Source organism: Carassius carassius, chromosome 4 (assembly GCF_963082965.1).
Source record: "Carassius carassius chromosome 4, fCarCar2.1, whole genome shotgun sequence".
Taxonomy (NCBI): domain Eukaryota; kingdom Metazoa; phylum Chordata; class Actinopteri; order Cypriniformes; family Cyprinidae; genus Carassius; species Carassius carassius.
This window is the reverse complement of record NC_081758.1, coordinates 1,895,932-1,912,306: the sequence shown is the minus strand read 5'-3', so window position 1 is coordinate 1,912,306 and position 16,375 is coordinate 1,895,932. Positions and strand designations below refer to the sequence as shown.

Below are 16,375 nucleotides of genomic sequence, written 5' to 3'. Positions count from 1 at the left end.
GCGCTCCGTTCGTCTCTGACGCAGCTGACATGTGATCTATAGGACTCGTGGCCAGTAATGCTAACGTGAAGTAGTTTTACTTTTCTGTAGTTTGTCAATGGCTCTCTGCATCTTACCGACGGAGTTACCGGAGCCATCGACAGCTGTATTTATTGCATGGACGGAGCAGAAATGTAAGTGTCTAAATCATACGCACAGATCCATTGAATGATAAATGTTTTTAAACAATGCGGATGAACCGAATATACGAAGGAAACTTTTAAAATTAACCACAGTATTAACAACGACCTTGAAATAAGAGCGCGAGATTTATCTGATAATCAAATGCATGAAAGTAGCGTTTGTTTCATTAGCAAACAGACATCTGGCACGTTTTCTCTCAGAATCATTCGCTGATGGAGAGGAAAAGTTAAATAGAGATGAAGACGTTTTCACACTGAAAGAGAAGCGATCTCGCTCTCATAGACGTGCCAGGCTATATCTGCAGTTAAACTGAATAAAATCAGAATGAACTGATGAAACTAAAAAAAACCCACAAACAATTTATGAATGATGCAGTGCTAATTGACATTTATTACAGTACAGAAACTATAAAGTATATTTTCTACCTTATTCTGTGCAGAAAAGTTAAATAATTGCTAATTAAATGTAGCCTAGTATATAAAACAATCATAAAATTGCCATTAGGAAAAAAATATCGATTACAAATGATTGATTATTGTCCAGCAGTGTATTTGATTTAATACAGCTAATTAAAAGTAATTAAAAAAGAAGATAATAAAAAAAAAAAATAATAATAATAATAATAATAATAATAATTATTATTATTATTATTATTATTGTTATTATTATTATTATTATTATTATTATTATATAGGCTACATACATAAAATTATTGTATTTGACATTTCTGTCACTTCTGAAATTATGGCTACGCCCCTGGTGTGACAAAATGTTAGCTTATACATAATACTCTTTAAGCTCTTTTTTAAAAACTTGGCTTACATACATTTTTACGTATGCCATGTCGCATCATAAACTAGCATTTAACAATGGACAAAAGTTGTTGTTTTTTCTAACCTATGGTTCTCTAACCATAAATGCTACTGTAATTTGCCCTCTGACTAAGCATTTAAAGAATTTAGTAGAAGCATTTAAATAATCCCGTGAATACACTTAAAGAATGCAGAATCGAATCGTTATAATCGAATCGAATTTAATTTAATTGTGAATCGAATCAAATTGAATCGTTCTAAATTTGCAAAAATCGTTCTTGAATCGAATCGAAAACCTATGAATCGTAATCGAATCTAATCGCTGCCTTGCCAAAGATTCACAGCCCTAGTTATGAGTCATTTTCTCCTGATAACCCCGAAGAGAACTTAAATTACACTTTCAGCTTTAATCGTACAGATAAGAGCAATACATCAATCGAATCTGTAAAGGGTCTACTTTTTTTGGATACAGACATAATAACAACAAAACTTTGTGTACTTACAAAATAAAGATAACAAACAAGGTGTGCTGTCTGCAGCCTTTGTCTGTGCTGATCTTCTTTTACAAACACGTCATTAAAATGAACTGTAACTCCATGAATACTCAACGAAAAGACATGAGAGAGATATCTATAGAAAGCCTGACATGTCTACTTTTAAACTAAATAAGTGCCGCCGAAAACAGATATTCTGTGATAAAGTAATCCATTTTTTAATCCACGTTTTTCACATCTCTCTTCATTATATCTAATGTGACCACGCCCCCGCGCTGTACGCGCTATTCAGATTCAAACTGAAGCGCGCGGCTTGAATACGCCCATAACAGAAGAAAACGCAGCCAGACTGTTCTTCAAGTTCTTTTATTTTACTGTTTGCTTCGCGATTAGAGGAATAAGACATAACCCCGAAAAGATGTGATGTGGTTGAGGATTTGAGAAATGGATTTCCTCAGAAAAAACGAATGAAGCACTTTATTCAGCAGAGATCATAAACATGAGTAAGTCTCTTTTTATTTATTTATATACTTGTACTAGTTTTCAAATAACGTGTAAACGTTTTACTAGTTAGACTTTTTCCAAAGACTTTTTCCAAACTATAATTCCTGACTAAATGTATAGTAATCAAGTGAAACATTATGAAGTTTCAATAACAATATACAATACTATACCATTCAAAAGCTTGATGTAAATAATATAAATGTAACAAATAGATAACTGTAACAAATTTAAAAACAATGCTGTTCTTTCAATTTATTCCCCCTAAAAACCCTGAAAAATATTCTCAGCTCTTTTCAACATTAATAATAATGATAATAATAATAACAATAAATGATTTTTTGTAGAAAATAAGATTGTTAAAAGGATTTCTGAAGGATTGTGTGACTGGAGTAATGATGCCAAACAATTTGTTTGAAAGTCAGCTTTGATTGTTCCTGATAAACTGTTTAACTGCTCCCCCAAGTAGATATTAAATTATGTTGTGGGATAATTAAATATATTATAAATAAACTACAAACATAAAATTATATAGATTTATTTTGTCCTTACATTCTTTCTTGTAACTCTTCCCTCCCAGTGGCACAGATGACTGAACGGCTCATTATGCAGCTCATTATGTGGCTCATTATGCAGCTCATTATGCAGGCCTTTGTCTTCTCAGGTGTAAATCACAATGATATTCATGATAGTTGACGCCTACTCGCATATGACTTTTACAAACCAATGTTCTGTATGTGTTTTATGGCCTTATTCAAGTGTTTTAACATTTTTAGTTTTTCACTAACCACGCATAATATTTTTTCTCAAAAACACAATCATTGTACATACATGCATTTCACATATTATTATAGCCCATTATATTGTGCTGATTACAGTGAGATTAGACTTTACCCATTTAGATATTTATAAGAAACTGAAAAAAGCACAAATGTCAGGGCATGACAAAACTTCTCCAGGCCCCAAAAATACCCTTAGACTCCAGAGGGTTAACCGAATCAAGAAATGGCACGAAGCAAACACGCGAAGCCCTCACCATATAGGATTTTAGAAAGACCGCAGAATACTAGCGTGTAAACTTACCACAGTGTGGATTTCAGAAAGTGTGCAAAGACTTCACGTGCACACTTATTTACCATAGCATGGATTTTCAAATACTGTTCTAAGGATGGGCTCTCGTGGCACTCTGATAGAGCAGCTTGTAGATGGAATGTTGCATCTCAAAACAGTATGATTGAGGGTCATCAACTCGATCTATGGAAACAATACTGGAGTGCTCTGGGGAAAAAACAGAGAACTCCGTCTCATATGAGAGGAGAACTCTGAGCTCAGAGTAGAGCGCTCATAGGCGACCCTTCTTGGAAAAAGGGGAGTGCTGCTAAACTACCACAAGGATCACCCAAACAGCCCCTAATGTTGAGGGAAGCGATGCTTGAAGTGTATAAATAAATACACACTGGCTGAATGGAGCCAAAGGAACCAAGGTCTAATCATCTCCATAAAGGGTACGAAGCGGAGCGCGTAACCCTTACCCTACAGGATTTCAGAAAGTGTGCAGAGTCTTGCGTGCACACTTACCACTTACGTGGATTTTAGAAAGTACACAAAGCTTAGCGTGTGTACTTAAAGGTTCCTAAGCATCGCAGAGGCGCTGAATAACACGGGAGAGGCAAGCTCAAATTTTAGAAACCTCGGACGCGGGGAGCATCACCTGAGGCAGCATATACAAGAAGACTTCTGTAACTGCCACCTCCACTTCCCGCTAGATGCGACAGCACCACTAAGCGGCCAGGAGACCCCTCGGGGTGACCTGGCTGGACATCCATGAAATTCCCTGCAGTGCTGTGCCAGGCCTGATGATCAAGGAGGCTCCCTCAGAAATCTGTGATTTCAGCCACATAGTACCGGAACAAGCAGAAATTAAAAAAAGGGAACGAGTAGATACCTCGGTATCACTCCGATTCGGACGAGAACGCTGCCTCGTCTGGATCACATCCTTTAGGTTCTGCTTACATCCTTGTGCCCCAACGATTCCTCTAACCCCTGCCCGCAGATCGAGACAGGCCAGGACCCCTATGTTGTTCAGGCTCAGACCTGGACCATCGTGGAACGAAGGATCTGAAAGCAGCAGAGCGCGTCTTCGTCTCCCTGATCCAGGTCTCTTAGCAGATCAGTCTGATATGCTTGAAGCACCAGCATTGTGTGAAAGCCACAGCCTGACCTGCTACTGCGTATGCCTTGCCATTTAAGCGAGATGATTTTCTGAAGGGGCTTAGATGGCAAAGAGGGAGATTAAAAGAGGATGTTTCCCCTGCAGAAAGAAATTTTTTAGCTCTTTCTACAGGGGGCATCCCCTCATAGCCATTTTCGTGCATCACCTCGATGTTGGCAGATTTAATTTCTTGCCAAAACCAATGGATGCGAGAAGAAACCGGCCTCTTTCATTTCTTGTTTATCTCTGTATGGAGATTATTCTCCTCCGTGCCTTAGCAGCAACAGGTCCTGAACCGCGGGAAGCAGATGGCTGCCTTTTTTCCTTTTTTCAGAAGAGAGACGAACGAGAGGGGAGCTTTTTCATTGAAAGAATGCTCACAATGCATGCAGATTGCACCCTCAAAGACATTGCTTGCGTGCTCTTCACCCAAACAAATGACACAAAGATTGCGTGTGTCATCGGGTGTCAAAAACGCAGACACGGATGCACACATTGTCTAAATGCTTGCTAGTTGTCGCCATGATAAACAGAGAAAGATCGCTCTTACCGATTCTTTCAGATGCACGCTTCAAACAGAACAGTCAGTGAAGATGAAGAAGAGAATGACGTGCTCTCCCGGTGCTGATTTATATTCGCGCCGGTAGTGATGTCGGAGGCTGTCGCCGGCCAACAAGTTGGTGTTTATTCAATGTATGCTTCAGACACGGGTCACGACGAGGTGTTCCCCATAGTGACCACTAGAGGACGCAGTTCGAAGTTCCCTTGAAAAGGAACTACTACACTATACTCGAAGTGCACTTCATTGAATTGAATGTATGTATATATATATATATATATATATATATATTTATAAAAAGTTTAAAAATGTATAAAAAGTTTTTTGTTATATATCAAAATCAAAAAAATCTTTGAAATGTACACATTAAAAAAGTGTCAAATCAGATTACATTTTAAATCATTGTTTTAATATTTTTTTGGTGCTTTAAAGAAGTACACGCATTTTGATATGCTGACTAACACACTAGAGCACATGCAAAAGTCTTGATTATTATTTTAATTCTAGTGTGTTATTCGATAGGACATTTAAAGTTAATATATTTTAAATGCACTAAATTGCAATTTCAAATATATTTAAATGCAAGTTTCAATTGAAATGGCCTTACAATGCCATAAATGCTTTTCACTGCAAAGACAATATCAGTAATTATGAAATTTGCATATAAAGATGTACTGAAGTTGGTCAAAAAGCAGTCTTAAGTTCAGCTAATTGCATTTAATAAAAATGTAAACTATAATACAATTTCATTTAAGTACTTTTACTAACCTCTTCACGTCTTTTACTTGCACTCAAGAGGTCTCACATTGGTTTCAAAGAGCACACAGCATTTACTCAGAAAAATGTGATTTCTCATATTGTTTTTTAAACCTGTGTTTTCTCTGCTCTCTCCTCTATTTCTATGACCTCTCCCTGTTTCTCTGTCTCCATTCAACTGAGAATCGACTAAATGATTTTAATGGAAGATTGGTGTGTGTTCTTTGACAGGAACGCGGCTCTGAGGAGAACTCCTGTCATTATATGGAGAGCAGTCTCAACGAGGTGGTGTTGAGTGATTTGCGCAGAGCGATGCACTACGAGGTTCAGGTCCGCGCTCGCACCTTGGCCGGCTACGGCAGCTTTGGTCAGGCTGTCGTCTTTCGGACCCTTCCTGATGGTAAGAAAAGTTCTAGTCGGAGGTGTCAGCACAGTCTTGTGATAATTTATTAAAGCCCAACTTTTTGTTCCCTAGAGTCTTGTTTGAGAAGGCGTTTTATTGATTTTTTTCCCTCTTTGAGTAGATCGAAGCTATTTTTTTTTTTTTGTATTTGTATTGTATTTCTGTTTTTAACCCATCTCTCTCTCACTCTGGCTGTGTGCCTCTCTGTGTTTCTCTAGAAGATGAGTCCTCATCTCCGCTGCTTGTTACCGGGATCCTGATAGCCACGGGCATGCTGCTGCTCATCATCGTCATTGCTGCTGCGATCTGCTGTATAAGGTACAACAAGAGACCAACAAGAAAAAGAGAGTGTGAGGTTGTTATAATTGGGCTTATGTGGAAACTGTGAGTGCAGAAAGCTCAGGAGATTTCCACATAATCGAACAGCTGTCATTCACACCACCCCTGTCCACTGCATGTTTGCTATTTAAATATTTTGGCTATTTTTAATAATGCTCTCAGCTGTGTCAAACACATTTTACTATAGTTAAATGTGCTGTTTTCAATGTTGTGATACTTTGTTATCCTGGGTTAATGATAATTCAATTAATAGTAATAGTAATAATGATTTTAGGACTACCTGTTTTACAGAGCAATGCATGAGTCTGGGAAACCTGTTCGGAAATAGTAATTATTTTTGGCCAAATGACCAGTGTTGTTATCGTTTAAACTAAACTTAAACTAATACCAGGGTTATTATCGTTAACAAAAACTACCAGAACCACCCCCCCCCCTTCCAAAAAAAAAAAGTTGTTACTTGAAATAAAATGAACATTAAATGGAATTAAAAACAAAATATAAAACTAATCAAACATATTATTATTAAAAATGTATTTTAGCTAGCTGCCAAGGCAACATTTCTATTTTTTGTAAAGTACAATTAAATAAACTAAAACTAAAATGTAATAAAAACTACATATATATATATATATATATATATATATATATATATATATATATATATATATATATATATAATGAAAACAGAAAAATATAAAAATAAAATTGTATTTAATAGATTATAGTCTATTATAATAATGATACTAAAATAACACTGACTAAACATAATTTTCTGTAATTAAAATAATAAAAATAAAATATGAACATGAACGACACATCTGTCCTTTACTTCACATTTGCAGAACTGCACTGATTTTTCCACACAACCATTGGAGAAAAAAAGTGGTAATTCTGTGTGGACCTAATTAAATGGAATATCTAGAAGTGACAATGACTTAATTTGCCTCTAGCTTTTCATACACCAGCCTGTTTGATCCGAAAGACCTAATGTACATTTCCAAAGTGATCAGGCTTTCCTAACAGTTATTTCAGCTACATGAATTCCTGGGAATTGAGAGAGAGAGAGAGAGAGAGAATGAGAGAGAGAGAGAGAGAGAGAGAAGAAAAGGGGAAGTGGAGACAGGATACAGTTTTCCCACCCCAGTTTCCACAGGCAAAATCAGCAGAACAATAGTCATGACCCTAGGGTACACGTACACACACACACACACTTTACGGGCAGGTGTACTTACACAATAAACAAACTTTTTTACATTCTTACACTCACAAACTCAGACCGCTGATAAATGGGACGTATGTATGGCCACGTATGCATGCTAAGATTACAGGAGCGTGCCTGCTTAGTGATTTACATTTTTATTGTTTACATCGGCACACATTAAATATACAAACTTTCACACCTAGTTAGACGGAGAGTCCCTACAATCAGTCTCTCTCTCTCTCACACACACACACACACACACACACTGGGATCCTCCGGTCCAGACCTGCCATCAGCAGTGGGTGGGACAAACGCGGTTATTTTAGTCCTCGGAAATCAGGGAGAAAAAATGTATTGCTATTTCAAAGCTCTGATGTTCTCTGTCATGTATTCATCAAAAATATTAACATTTGTTTTAGATGTTTCTCTTAAAATGCCTTAATATAAAACCCACTGAAGTATCCCTTCTCCTTTTAACTGAAGTCACAAACCAATGAGGTTCTCTGAATATTGTTTGGGGTCATAAGCAAGTGTCCACAAGTCCAAAGCACAAAGAAGGAACGAGAAGGACATTCAGTGAAAATGGAGAGAAGAAAATAACAAGAATAACAAGGAGAACGAGCTTGAACAACCGGAGTAATTTAAGACGGCGTTAGAGTATAATACACTATGAGAGTCTGTTAACGGCATTAGGCATCAGAGCCTGAGGTGAGAAACAGAGACACAAGAAAAGACACAGGAAAAGGAAGAATGGGTTGGAGAAAGGGATTTTTTTTTTGTACATTCAGTTCATTCTTTGCTCAGAGTAATATGACAACACAGGACAAAAACAAACATGAAACAAAGCTAGCACACTGTGCCCAAACCAGGCATGACACAACAAGCTTCCATTGTCAAGGATTTTTCCACCTTTGCTAAAAAAAATACAGATTACACACAAAGTTTAAAGTAAACCTGACTCCAGATTCATGCAATCTCTCATTAGCATGCGGCTAAGCTAACAACACAATCCTCACATGGATCACACAATTATTGGGTAATGCATTTTACTATTAAATCAAATGCTTTTAGAATGAACATTTCTTAACTAATCAGACTTTTTTATGAATCTTTTTCATAGTTTTCATGTGGTCAATAGGGAACAGGGGACTTTCACACAAATGTTATATTTTTTAAAAGTTATATGTTAAAATGTTCTTAAAGTAATGTTTATGGAACGTTCTTATAACTTTATTTATATATGTTATATGTTCTCTGAGATCAACAGTCTCTGAACGTCCTTATGATTTTATTTGTACTTTAACGTTTTCAGAATGTTGAGAGAAAAATGTATTAGAATATCAAAAATAAGCATTCAAAGGACATTTTATGTAAGAAACATTTTTATAACATTTAAATAACGTTATAATCAGTACAAGAAAACCTGGCATTATAAACTGTTTTTTTTTTTTTACCTCGGACATGTGTCTGTGATGCCTTAAAACTGTCTAGTTAAGTCATAAAGTACCATTGATGTACTTTTTGGGGCAATGGAATGAATATGATTCATGATATAATGTTTTATTTATAGAAATTATTATTGCAGTTTTTTATAACCATGCAGCACAAGTGAGACCTAGGGATGGGCGTATCGACCCTGAAGTATCGATATAGCGATACTGATGCGAGTATCGAAAGTATCATACTCGAATAAAAAATTGCGATATTAAGGTGTTTTTTACCAGTGATTTTGTTTATTAAATAATAGTTTTATGTGTGCAATATGCATTGAATTGGACAAATAACCTGTGTAGTATATAACTATTTTCCTGCTCATCTGAACACATGCAAATGAAGCAAGACTGAACCAATCAATCACAGAGTTGATCTACGTAATTCAAACAGGGCTGCATTTTCCAAAAGTATCATAAGAAACCATTGATGCTTTTGTGAACGGCAACCCAGAACAATGAGGACAGAAGAAACAGATGTTTGCATTATTTCACAATAAACTAATTTAAATTGTAGCCTACATAATTTGTGCAACTACATTTCAGAATAAAAAGGTTGCATTTTTTGTGCAACAGTCTGTCACTGGCAGTGCCTTATGAAAATGAACCATATAGTACTTTTAAATTTCTACAGTAAACATATTTTAGCCATGTGCAAGCAAAAATATAATATAATAAGTTGCAATTAAGGCGTATTGAATGTTAAAATGCACTTCCAATATAGTTAAGTGGATATCATTACCCATTTTACTCTTAGAAATTAAATAATAAAAAGACGCATTAATGAAAAAATTAAGTTTAGACTTATTGTATCATATCGTATTGGTATTTAAAAATATCAGTATTGTAGTGGTATCGATATCGCCAATGCTGGCATTTAAAAGTATTGGTATTGTATCGATATCGGTATCGATATTGCCAGTGCTGGCCTTTAAAAGTATCGGTATCGTATTGGTATCGGTATCGCCAATGCTGGCCTTTAAAAGTATCATATCATACTGGTATCGATATCGCAGATACTGGCCTTTAAAAGTATCAGCATCTTATCGAAAACAAAATAAGTGGTACCAGTACATTGGGTTTGGCATTTCTCCCATTAAACCTGATGGTGTAAAGACACAAAGGAAATGGATGCTGTGCAAGACTTTCATGGTGAGTCAGTTAAAGATCCCTTGCTAAGTGGCCAACAACACAGTCAACCTGCTAGACTAGAATTAAACCAGCACTTTAGCAGCAATTGGTGATTTGGGATGTGGAGACAGACTGATTGAACAGAAGAGCATGACACGTTAACTCAAATGAAAACTCACTCAGCTGTGAAATGAATAATAGCTTGAAGCCTCTGCTATGTGTTTTTCCCTAATCCTGAAAATGGCAATTGATATCTAGAAAGCTAAAATTTGTTTTATATTTGAATATGCATGTTACACTGTTCTTGCACGCATTGTGTGAGGTTCATCACCAGTGTTTGGCATTGAAAGAAGTTTGATCGTGCAGCAGACATTGACATCAACTATGCATTTTCTGTTCACAGGAAGCAAAGTCATTTCAAAGATGCAGAAATGAGTGACAAAAATGGCCAGTATCTCATGGGTCACGGTGAGCGCAGAAACACACACACAACATCTCACTGTAATTATGCATTCTGGTTAAGCTGTGGGGGTTTTGATTAATGGAGTAACTGACATTTTTCCCTCTTAGGAGTGAAAGTTTACATTGATCCATTCACTTACGAAGACCCTAATGAGGCCGTGAGAGAGTTTGCTAAGGAGATTGATGTCTCGTGTGTCAAAATCGAGGAGGTTATTGGAGCAGGTAAGACTTACTCGCTCGCAGACTTTCTTCAGTGTTTTATAACACATTATAAGAATATTCTTAAGGCATTATAATGAATGCACAATGCATAAATAAACGTGTACATATAAAAAACAAATATGTTGTAAATTTCATCAATTATTAGACAAGTTTAATATAGCTATGAGATTTCATAAAAGCAACCCCCCAAAAATCTTGTCTTGTTACTCATGGCTTATTACAGTCACAACTTGTTAGGACTAAAAAATGATTTGGGTGAAAAGATTAAATAATTCCCAAACTGAGTCCCTTGTTTTGCCATTCTCAGGCGAGTTTGGAGAAGTCTGTCGTGGACGGCTGAGGATTCCGGGGAAGAAGGAGAACTATGTTGCCATTAAGACCCTTAAGGGTGGATACACAGACAAGCAAAGGCGAGACTTCCTGTCCGAAGCCTCAATCATGGGCCAGTTCCAGCACCCCAACATCATCCACCTGGAAGGCATAATAACAGCCAGCACCCCGGTCATGATCCTCACCGAGTTCATGGAGAACGGCGCTCTGGACTCCTTCCTGAGAGTGAGTATACACGTTTGATCTCACAGGCTCTCGTGCACGAGGACCGTCTGACACAGATCTTATTTTTCTCCAGCTCAATGACGGGCAGTTCACTCCGATACAGTTAGTCGGGATGCTGCGCGGCATCGCGTCCGGAATGAAATATCTCTCGGAAATGAGCTACGTGCATCGTGATCTTGCCGCACGGAACATTCTTGTGAACAGTAACCTCGTCTGCAAGGTGTCCGACTTCGGCCTGTCGAGATTCCTGCAGGAGAATTCGTCTGATCCCACGTACACCAGCTCACTGGTACGCAATGAGAAGTACTTCACATGAACTCAGTATCATAGGGGGGAAAATTTAACCAAGCATGTCCAGCAATGCAAGCGATGATTTATCTTGAAATGTTTTTTTTAAGGGTGGAAAAATTCCGATCCGTTGGACATCACCCGAGGCCATTGCTTTCCGTAAATTCACCTCTGCATCAGATGTGTGGAGTTACGGCATCGTTATGTGGGAAGTGATGTCATTCGGAGAGCGGCCATACTGGGACATGAGCAACCAGGATGTAGGTGTTTGCATGTTTGACATTTTATTGTGATTACATTTTGTTTCGCATTAAGTTAAACTTTAAGTTAATTCAGAGATACAGTAGAAATCTTGTCCAGATGGTTATTTTTTGTTATGGATATAATTTAATTATAATAATCTATGCATTTTAGCAGACGCTTTTATCCAAAGTGACTTACATTGCATTCAGGCTAACAATTTTGTCCTAACATGTGTTCCCTGGGATTCGAACTCCGAACCTTGCACTTGCTAACGCAATGCTCTACCACTTGAGCTACAAGAACAATTATGGACAATTGGAGACATTGCTTTCCATTACAGTATAGTTCAAAGTGTTCTGTCTATAAAATTGTTTTCTTGTTGTTGTTGAAGAAGGTAATGCTTTTGCTCCACAAAGTTGCATTGATCAAAAGTGACAGTAAAGACATTTGTAATGTTACAAAAATTTCAAATGAGTAGTATTTTTTTTTTTTTTTTTGTTAAACAGTCCTGGAAAAAAATGCATCACATTTTTCACTAAAATATTGGCCGGCACAAGTGTTTTTCGACATTAATAATAATCAGAATTTTTTTCTTGAGCAGTAAATCATCATATTAGACTGATTTCTGAAGATCATGTGACAATGAAGACTGGAGGAATGATGCTGAAAATACAGCTGCACATCACAGAAATACATTACAGTTTAACACAGATTCACACAGAAAACAGCTATTTTAAATTATAATAATATTTCACAATATTACTATTTTTACAGATTTTTTGATCAAATAAATGCAGCTTTGGTGAGCAGAAGAGACTTCTTTAAAAAAAATAAAAAAATCTTATCAGCCTACTCAGAACAAAGCTAAGTGCTAATATTGACATTACACATGCATTTTCAGGAAAGTCTGTAAAACATGATCTCTTTTACCCAATCAGGTGATTAATGCGATTGAGCAGGATTACCGGCTGCCGCCGCCTCCCGACTGTCCCACGCACCTGCACCAGCTGATGTTGGACTGCTGGCAGAAGGAGCGGACGGCACGGCCACGCTTTTCCAACATCGTCTCAGCACTCGACAAGCTCATTCGCAACCCTGCCTCGCTTAAAATCATCGCGCAGGAGGGGGCAGGGTACGTTTAATATCCATTACAGCACTATATCACTAATTATTCCAGTTATGTCAAAGAAAAACCACAAAGACCAAGCAAATAAATCTAAATGTCCTATGCAAAGCTTGCATCAAATTGCGGTTTGAGGTCGTGATTTAGAATCGAATAAATTCTAGGACACTCCCTGATTTAGTTCTGTTGCTTTCGGTTTTATGTAACCAAAAAAATCTATGTTAGACAGTAACGAAATTACTGTAGAATAGTCCAAACCTTGTCACATGTGATTCCAGCAATGCAGTCACCCAACAATGCTTGTCAACCAAGAGCATAGCAGTTCCTGTTTAAGGTTTGGTTGCATTTCACTCCGTCTATCACTTCATTAACTTGGCTCTTATACACACACAGTATGGCCTCTTGTAAGTTAGTCAAGCCCCGCCCCTCTCAGCATGTTGGCCTGTCAGTCTGTCAATCAAGACTCAGTGTGACACAGTATCTCCTCGAGGGAAAGCTGTCGGAGTCTTCCTCTCTCTGGCAGTCTTTCTAAAGGCTGACAGTTACATGCATCTGAACACTTGTCTCTCTCTTGTTCCTCAGACCCTCTCACCCTCTGTTAGACCAGCGCTCCCCTCTGACACCTGCATCCTTTGGGACGGTGTCTGATTGGCTCAGGGCCATTAAGATGGAGCGCTACGAGGAGAGCTTTCTGCAGAACGGTTACACATCTATGCAGCTGCTCGCCCACATCACCACAGAGTGAGTGAAGATAACAGCACATCCATTCAGCTACATCACTCAGCTGGAAAGGTTATGGAAATAAACAGATATAACAGACAGCAAAATAGAAGTAGGACTTAATTACAAGGAAATTGTTCTTGAAGAATAAATACGTGAATTTGCAATCAAATTCATGAAAATAAAAAACCCAGAAACGAATTAATTCTATTCTATTATTTTTGGAGTTGGTAATTTTATATATATAAATAAAATATATATACATATACATGTGTGTGGCCCTGGAGCACAAAACCAGTCTTTAAGTGTCAATTTATATTTTGAATAAATGCAGTTCTTTTTTTCTTTTTTTTTTTACTTTATTTGTCAAAGAAAATTCACATGCAGGTTGCAAAAAAAATATTAAGCAGCACAACTGTTTCCAAGATTAAGCATAAATAATTTCTGAAGGATATTATTATATTATATTATATTTATTATTACCTTTTTAAAAGTTTTTGAAAGTAGTGTCTTCAAGGCTGCATTTGATTAAAAATCTATCAATCTAATTATCTTTTTTTTTAATAATTGTTTTCTGTCTGATTATATTTCAACAGTGATCTATTTCTGTGTTGCACCATTGTATTTTCAGCATCATTCCTCCAGTCTTCAGTGTCACATGATCGTCAGAATTCACTTTAATATGATGATTTGGTGCTTTGAATTTCATTGATTTGGAAATCATTTGTAACAAAAACAAAATCAGTGCAATGCATCCATGCCGAATTAAATTAATTACAAAAATTGACCCCAAACTTTTGAACCATGATGTATATTTTTTATATATATCCTTATTGTTTTGAATGATGTAAACACCATAATATAATATTTTCTATGCTCATGTCATTATTTTAAAAGCCCTTTATCCTCTCTCTCTCTCGATCCGTCTGTCAGGGATCTGCTGCGTTTGGGAATAACTCTGGCTGGTCATCAGAAGAAGATTCTGTCCAGCATCGAGGCTCTTGGGATTCAAAACCAAACTCCAGGGAGTGTGCTCTACTGAGTGAAGCGTCCACACACACACACACACACACACACACACACACATACATGCAGACTCTTGCTGAGTTTGCCTGAGAACTTCGTGTTACCTACACACTCACAATCAGGAACATTTGTACTTCCTTTTTTACCGGGTCACTTAAGGGTCAGGATGGCTTACTTGCTTCCAAGACTACCTAAAGGAAACCAGTCCAGGAACCTGCATCCCACTTATATTACAAAGCGTTATTTGTGATATCAAGCGGCTCTCGAGATGTTATCCCCACCATTTCAAGGAAAGACGTCTCTTTCTCAATGCAAAGACACTGATGAAGTATTTCCATTTTTGTAGAGTATTTTTCTAAAGGAGACTTTCATACTGAAGAGACGGGCAGAGAAAATGCACCAAAAGATGAGAACTCTATCAGGAGAATTTGGATACAAGTATCAGATTACAGACTGTGTGCGAATGCTCACATGCTCACACACACTAAGTGCCAAGTAATTGGTATCTTGTTTTAAATGATGCACTCAGTGTGTGAGTGTGTGTGTGAGCTGCAATAAGAAAAACGAGCATAAAAGTCATAGCACTTTTTTTTTCTTCAAAGAGAATGAGGCAGATGTTTCTTTGATGGTTAAAATATGCGAAATGTATGTGCTTACACACACACACACACACATGTTTAGATCTGCAACACTTGACTGGCACTAAAAAGAGACCAAATAAAAGAATGTCTGTTGTTTTATGAGTCGCTGAAAGACTCAGAACGACCTCTGAACGTGTTTTTTACCTTTGTAATTACACAAAGGTATTTTTAAATGTAAGTACAATGTAAAAATACACGGCCACTCTTTATTTTATTTTATTTTATTTTTTAAGAAGGCTCTTCTGCTTATCAAGGATGCATTTATTTGATCTAAAATACAGAAAAAACAACAATGTTGTGAAATATTATTGCTATATATATATATATAAATATATATATATATATATATATATATATATATATATATATATATATATATAAATGTTAATATACTTAATGTAATTTATTTCTGTGATGCTCCGCTGTATTTTCAGCATCATTCCTCCATTCTTCAGTGTCACATGATCTTCAGAAATCAGAATAATATGATGATTTACTGCTCAAGAAACATTTCTGATTATTATCAGTGTTGGAAACAGTTTTGCTGCTTATTTTTTGTTTTATTAATTTTTTTGGGAACGTGATACTTTTTTCAGGATTCTTTGATGAATAAAAAGTAAAAAAAGAACAACATTAATTCAAAATAGAAAACTTTAGTAACAATAAACTGAACATTACCACTTAAATTGATAATTTTATTTAGCAAGGATGTGTTAAAGACTTGTATTGTTAGAAAAGATTTCTATTTTTAATAAATGCTGTACTTTTTCTTTTTTTATCAAAGAATCGTGAAGAAAAAAGGAAACAAAATCACATGCAGGTTCCAAACAAATATTAAGCAGCACAACTGTTTCCAATATTACCCATAAATCATTCATGAAGGATCATGTGACACCGAAGACTGAATGTATGCTGAAAATTCAGCTTTTCATCACTAAATTACATTTTAAAGTATATTAAACTAGAAAATAATTATTTATATTTATATAAATTGCAATAATATTTCCAGTGTTT

At 36.4% G+C, this 16,375-nt stretch overlaps 1 protein-coding gene across 2 annotated transcripts in view; it reads left to right on the top strand.

Moving 5' to 3' along the window:
• LOC132132302 (ephrin type-B receptor 4a-like) overlaps nt 1-15,476 on the top strand; it is a 48,493-nt gene extending 33,017 nt beyond the window's left edge. Inside the window, exons 9-18 of one of the 2 annotated variants that reach the window (XM_059544691.1) lie at nt 5,749-5,917; nt 6,139-6,238; nt 10,485-10,549; nt 10,652-10,765; nt 11,073-11,320; nt 11,394-11,609; nt 11,719-11,868; nt 12,790-12,983; nt 13,557-13,715; nt 14,628-15,476. In XM_059544691.1, the coding sequence (XP_059400674.1) occupies nt 5,749-5,917; nt 6,139-6,238; nt 10,485-10,549; nt 10,652-10,765; nt 11,073-11,320; nt 11,394-11,609; nt 11,719-11,868; nt 12,790-12,983; nt 13,557-13,715; nt 14,628-14,736 (1,524 nt within the window). In that variant the 3' untranslated portion in view covers nt 14,737-15,476. The remainder of the gene's footprint in view (nt 1-5,748; nt 5,918-6,138; nt 6,239-10,484; nt 10,550-10,651; nt 10,766-11,072; nt 11,321-11,393; nt 11,610-11,718; nt 11,869-12,789; nt 12,984-13,556; nt 13,716-14,627) is intronic. The other variant, XM_059544698.1, reaches the window with a different exon arrangement.
• The last annotated feature ends 899 nt before the right edge of the window (nt 15,477-16,375 follow it).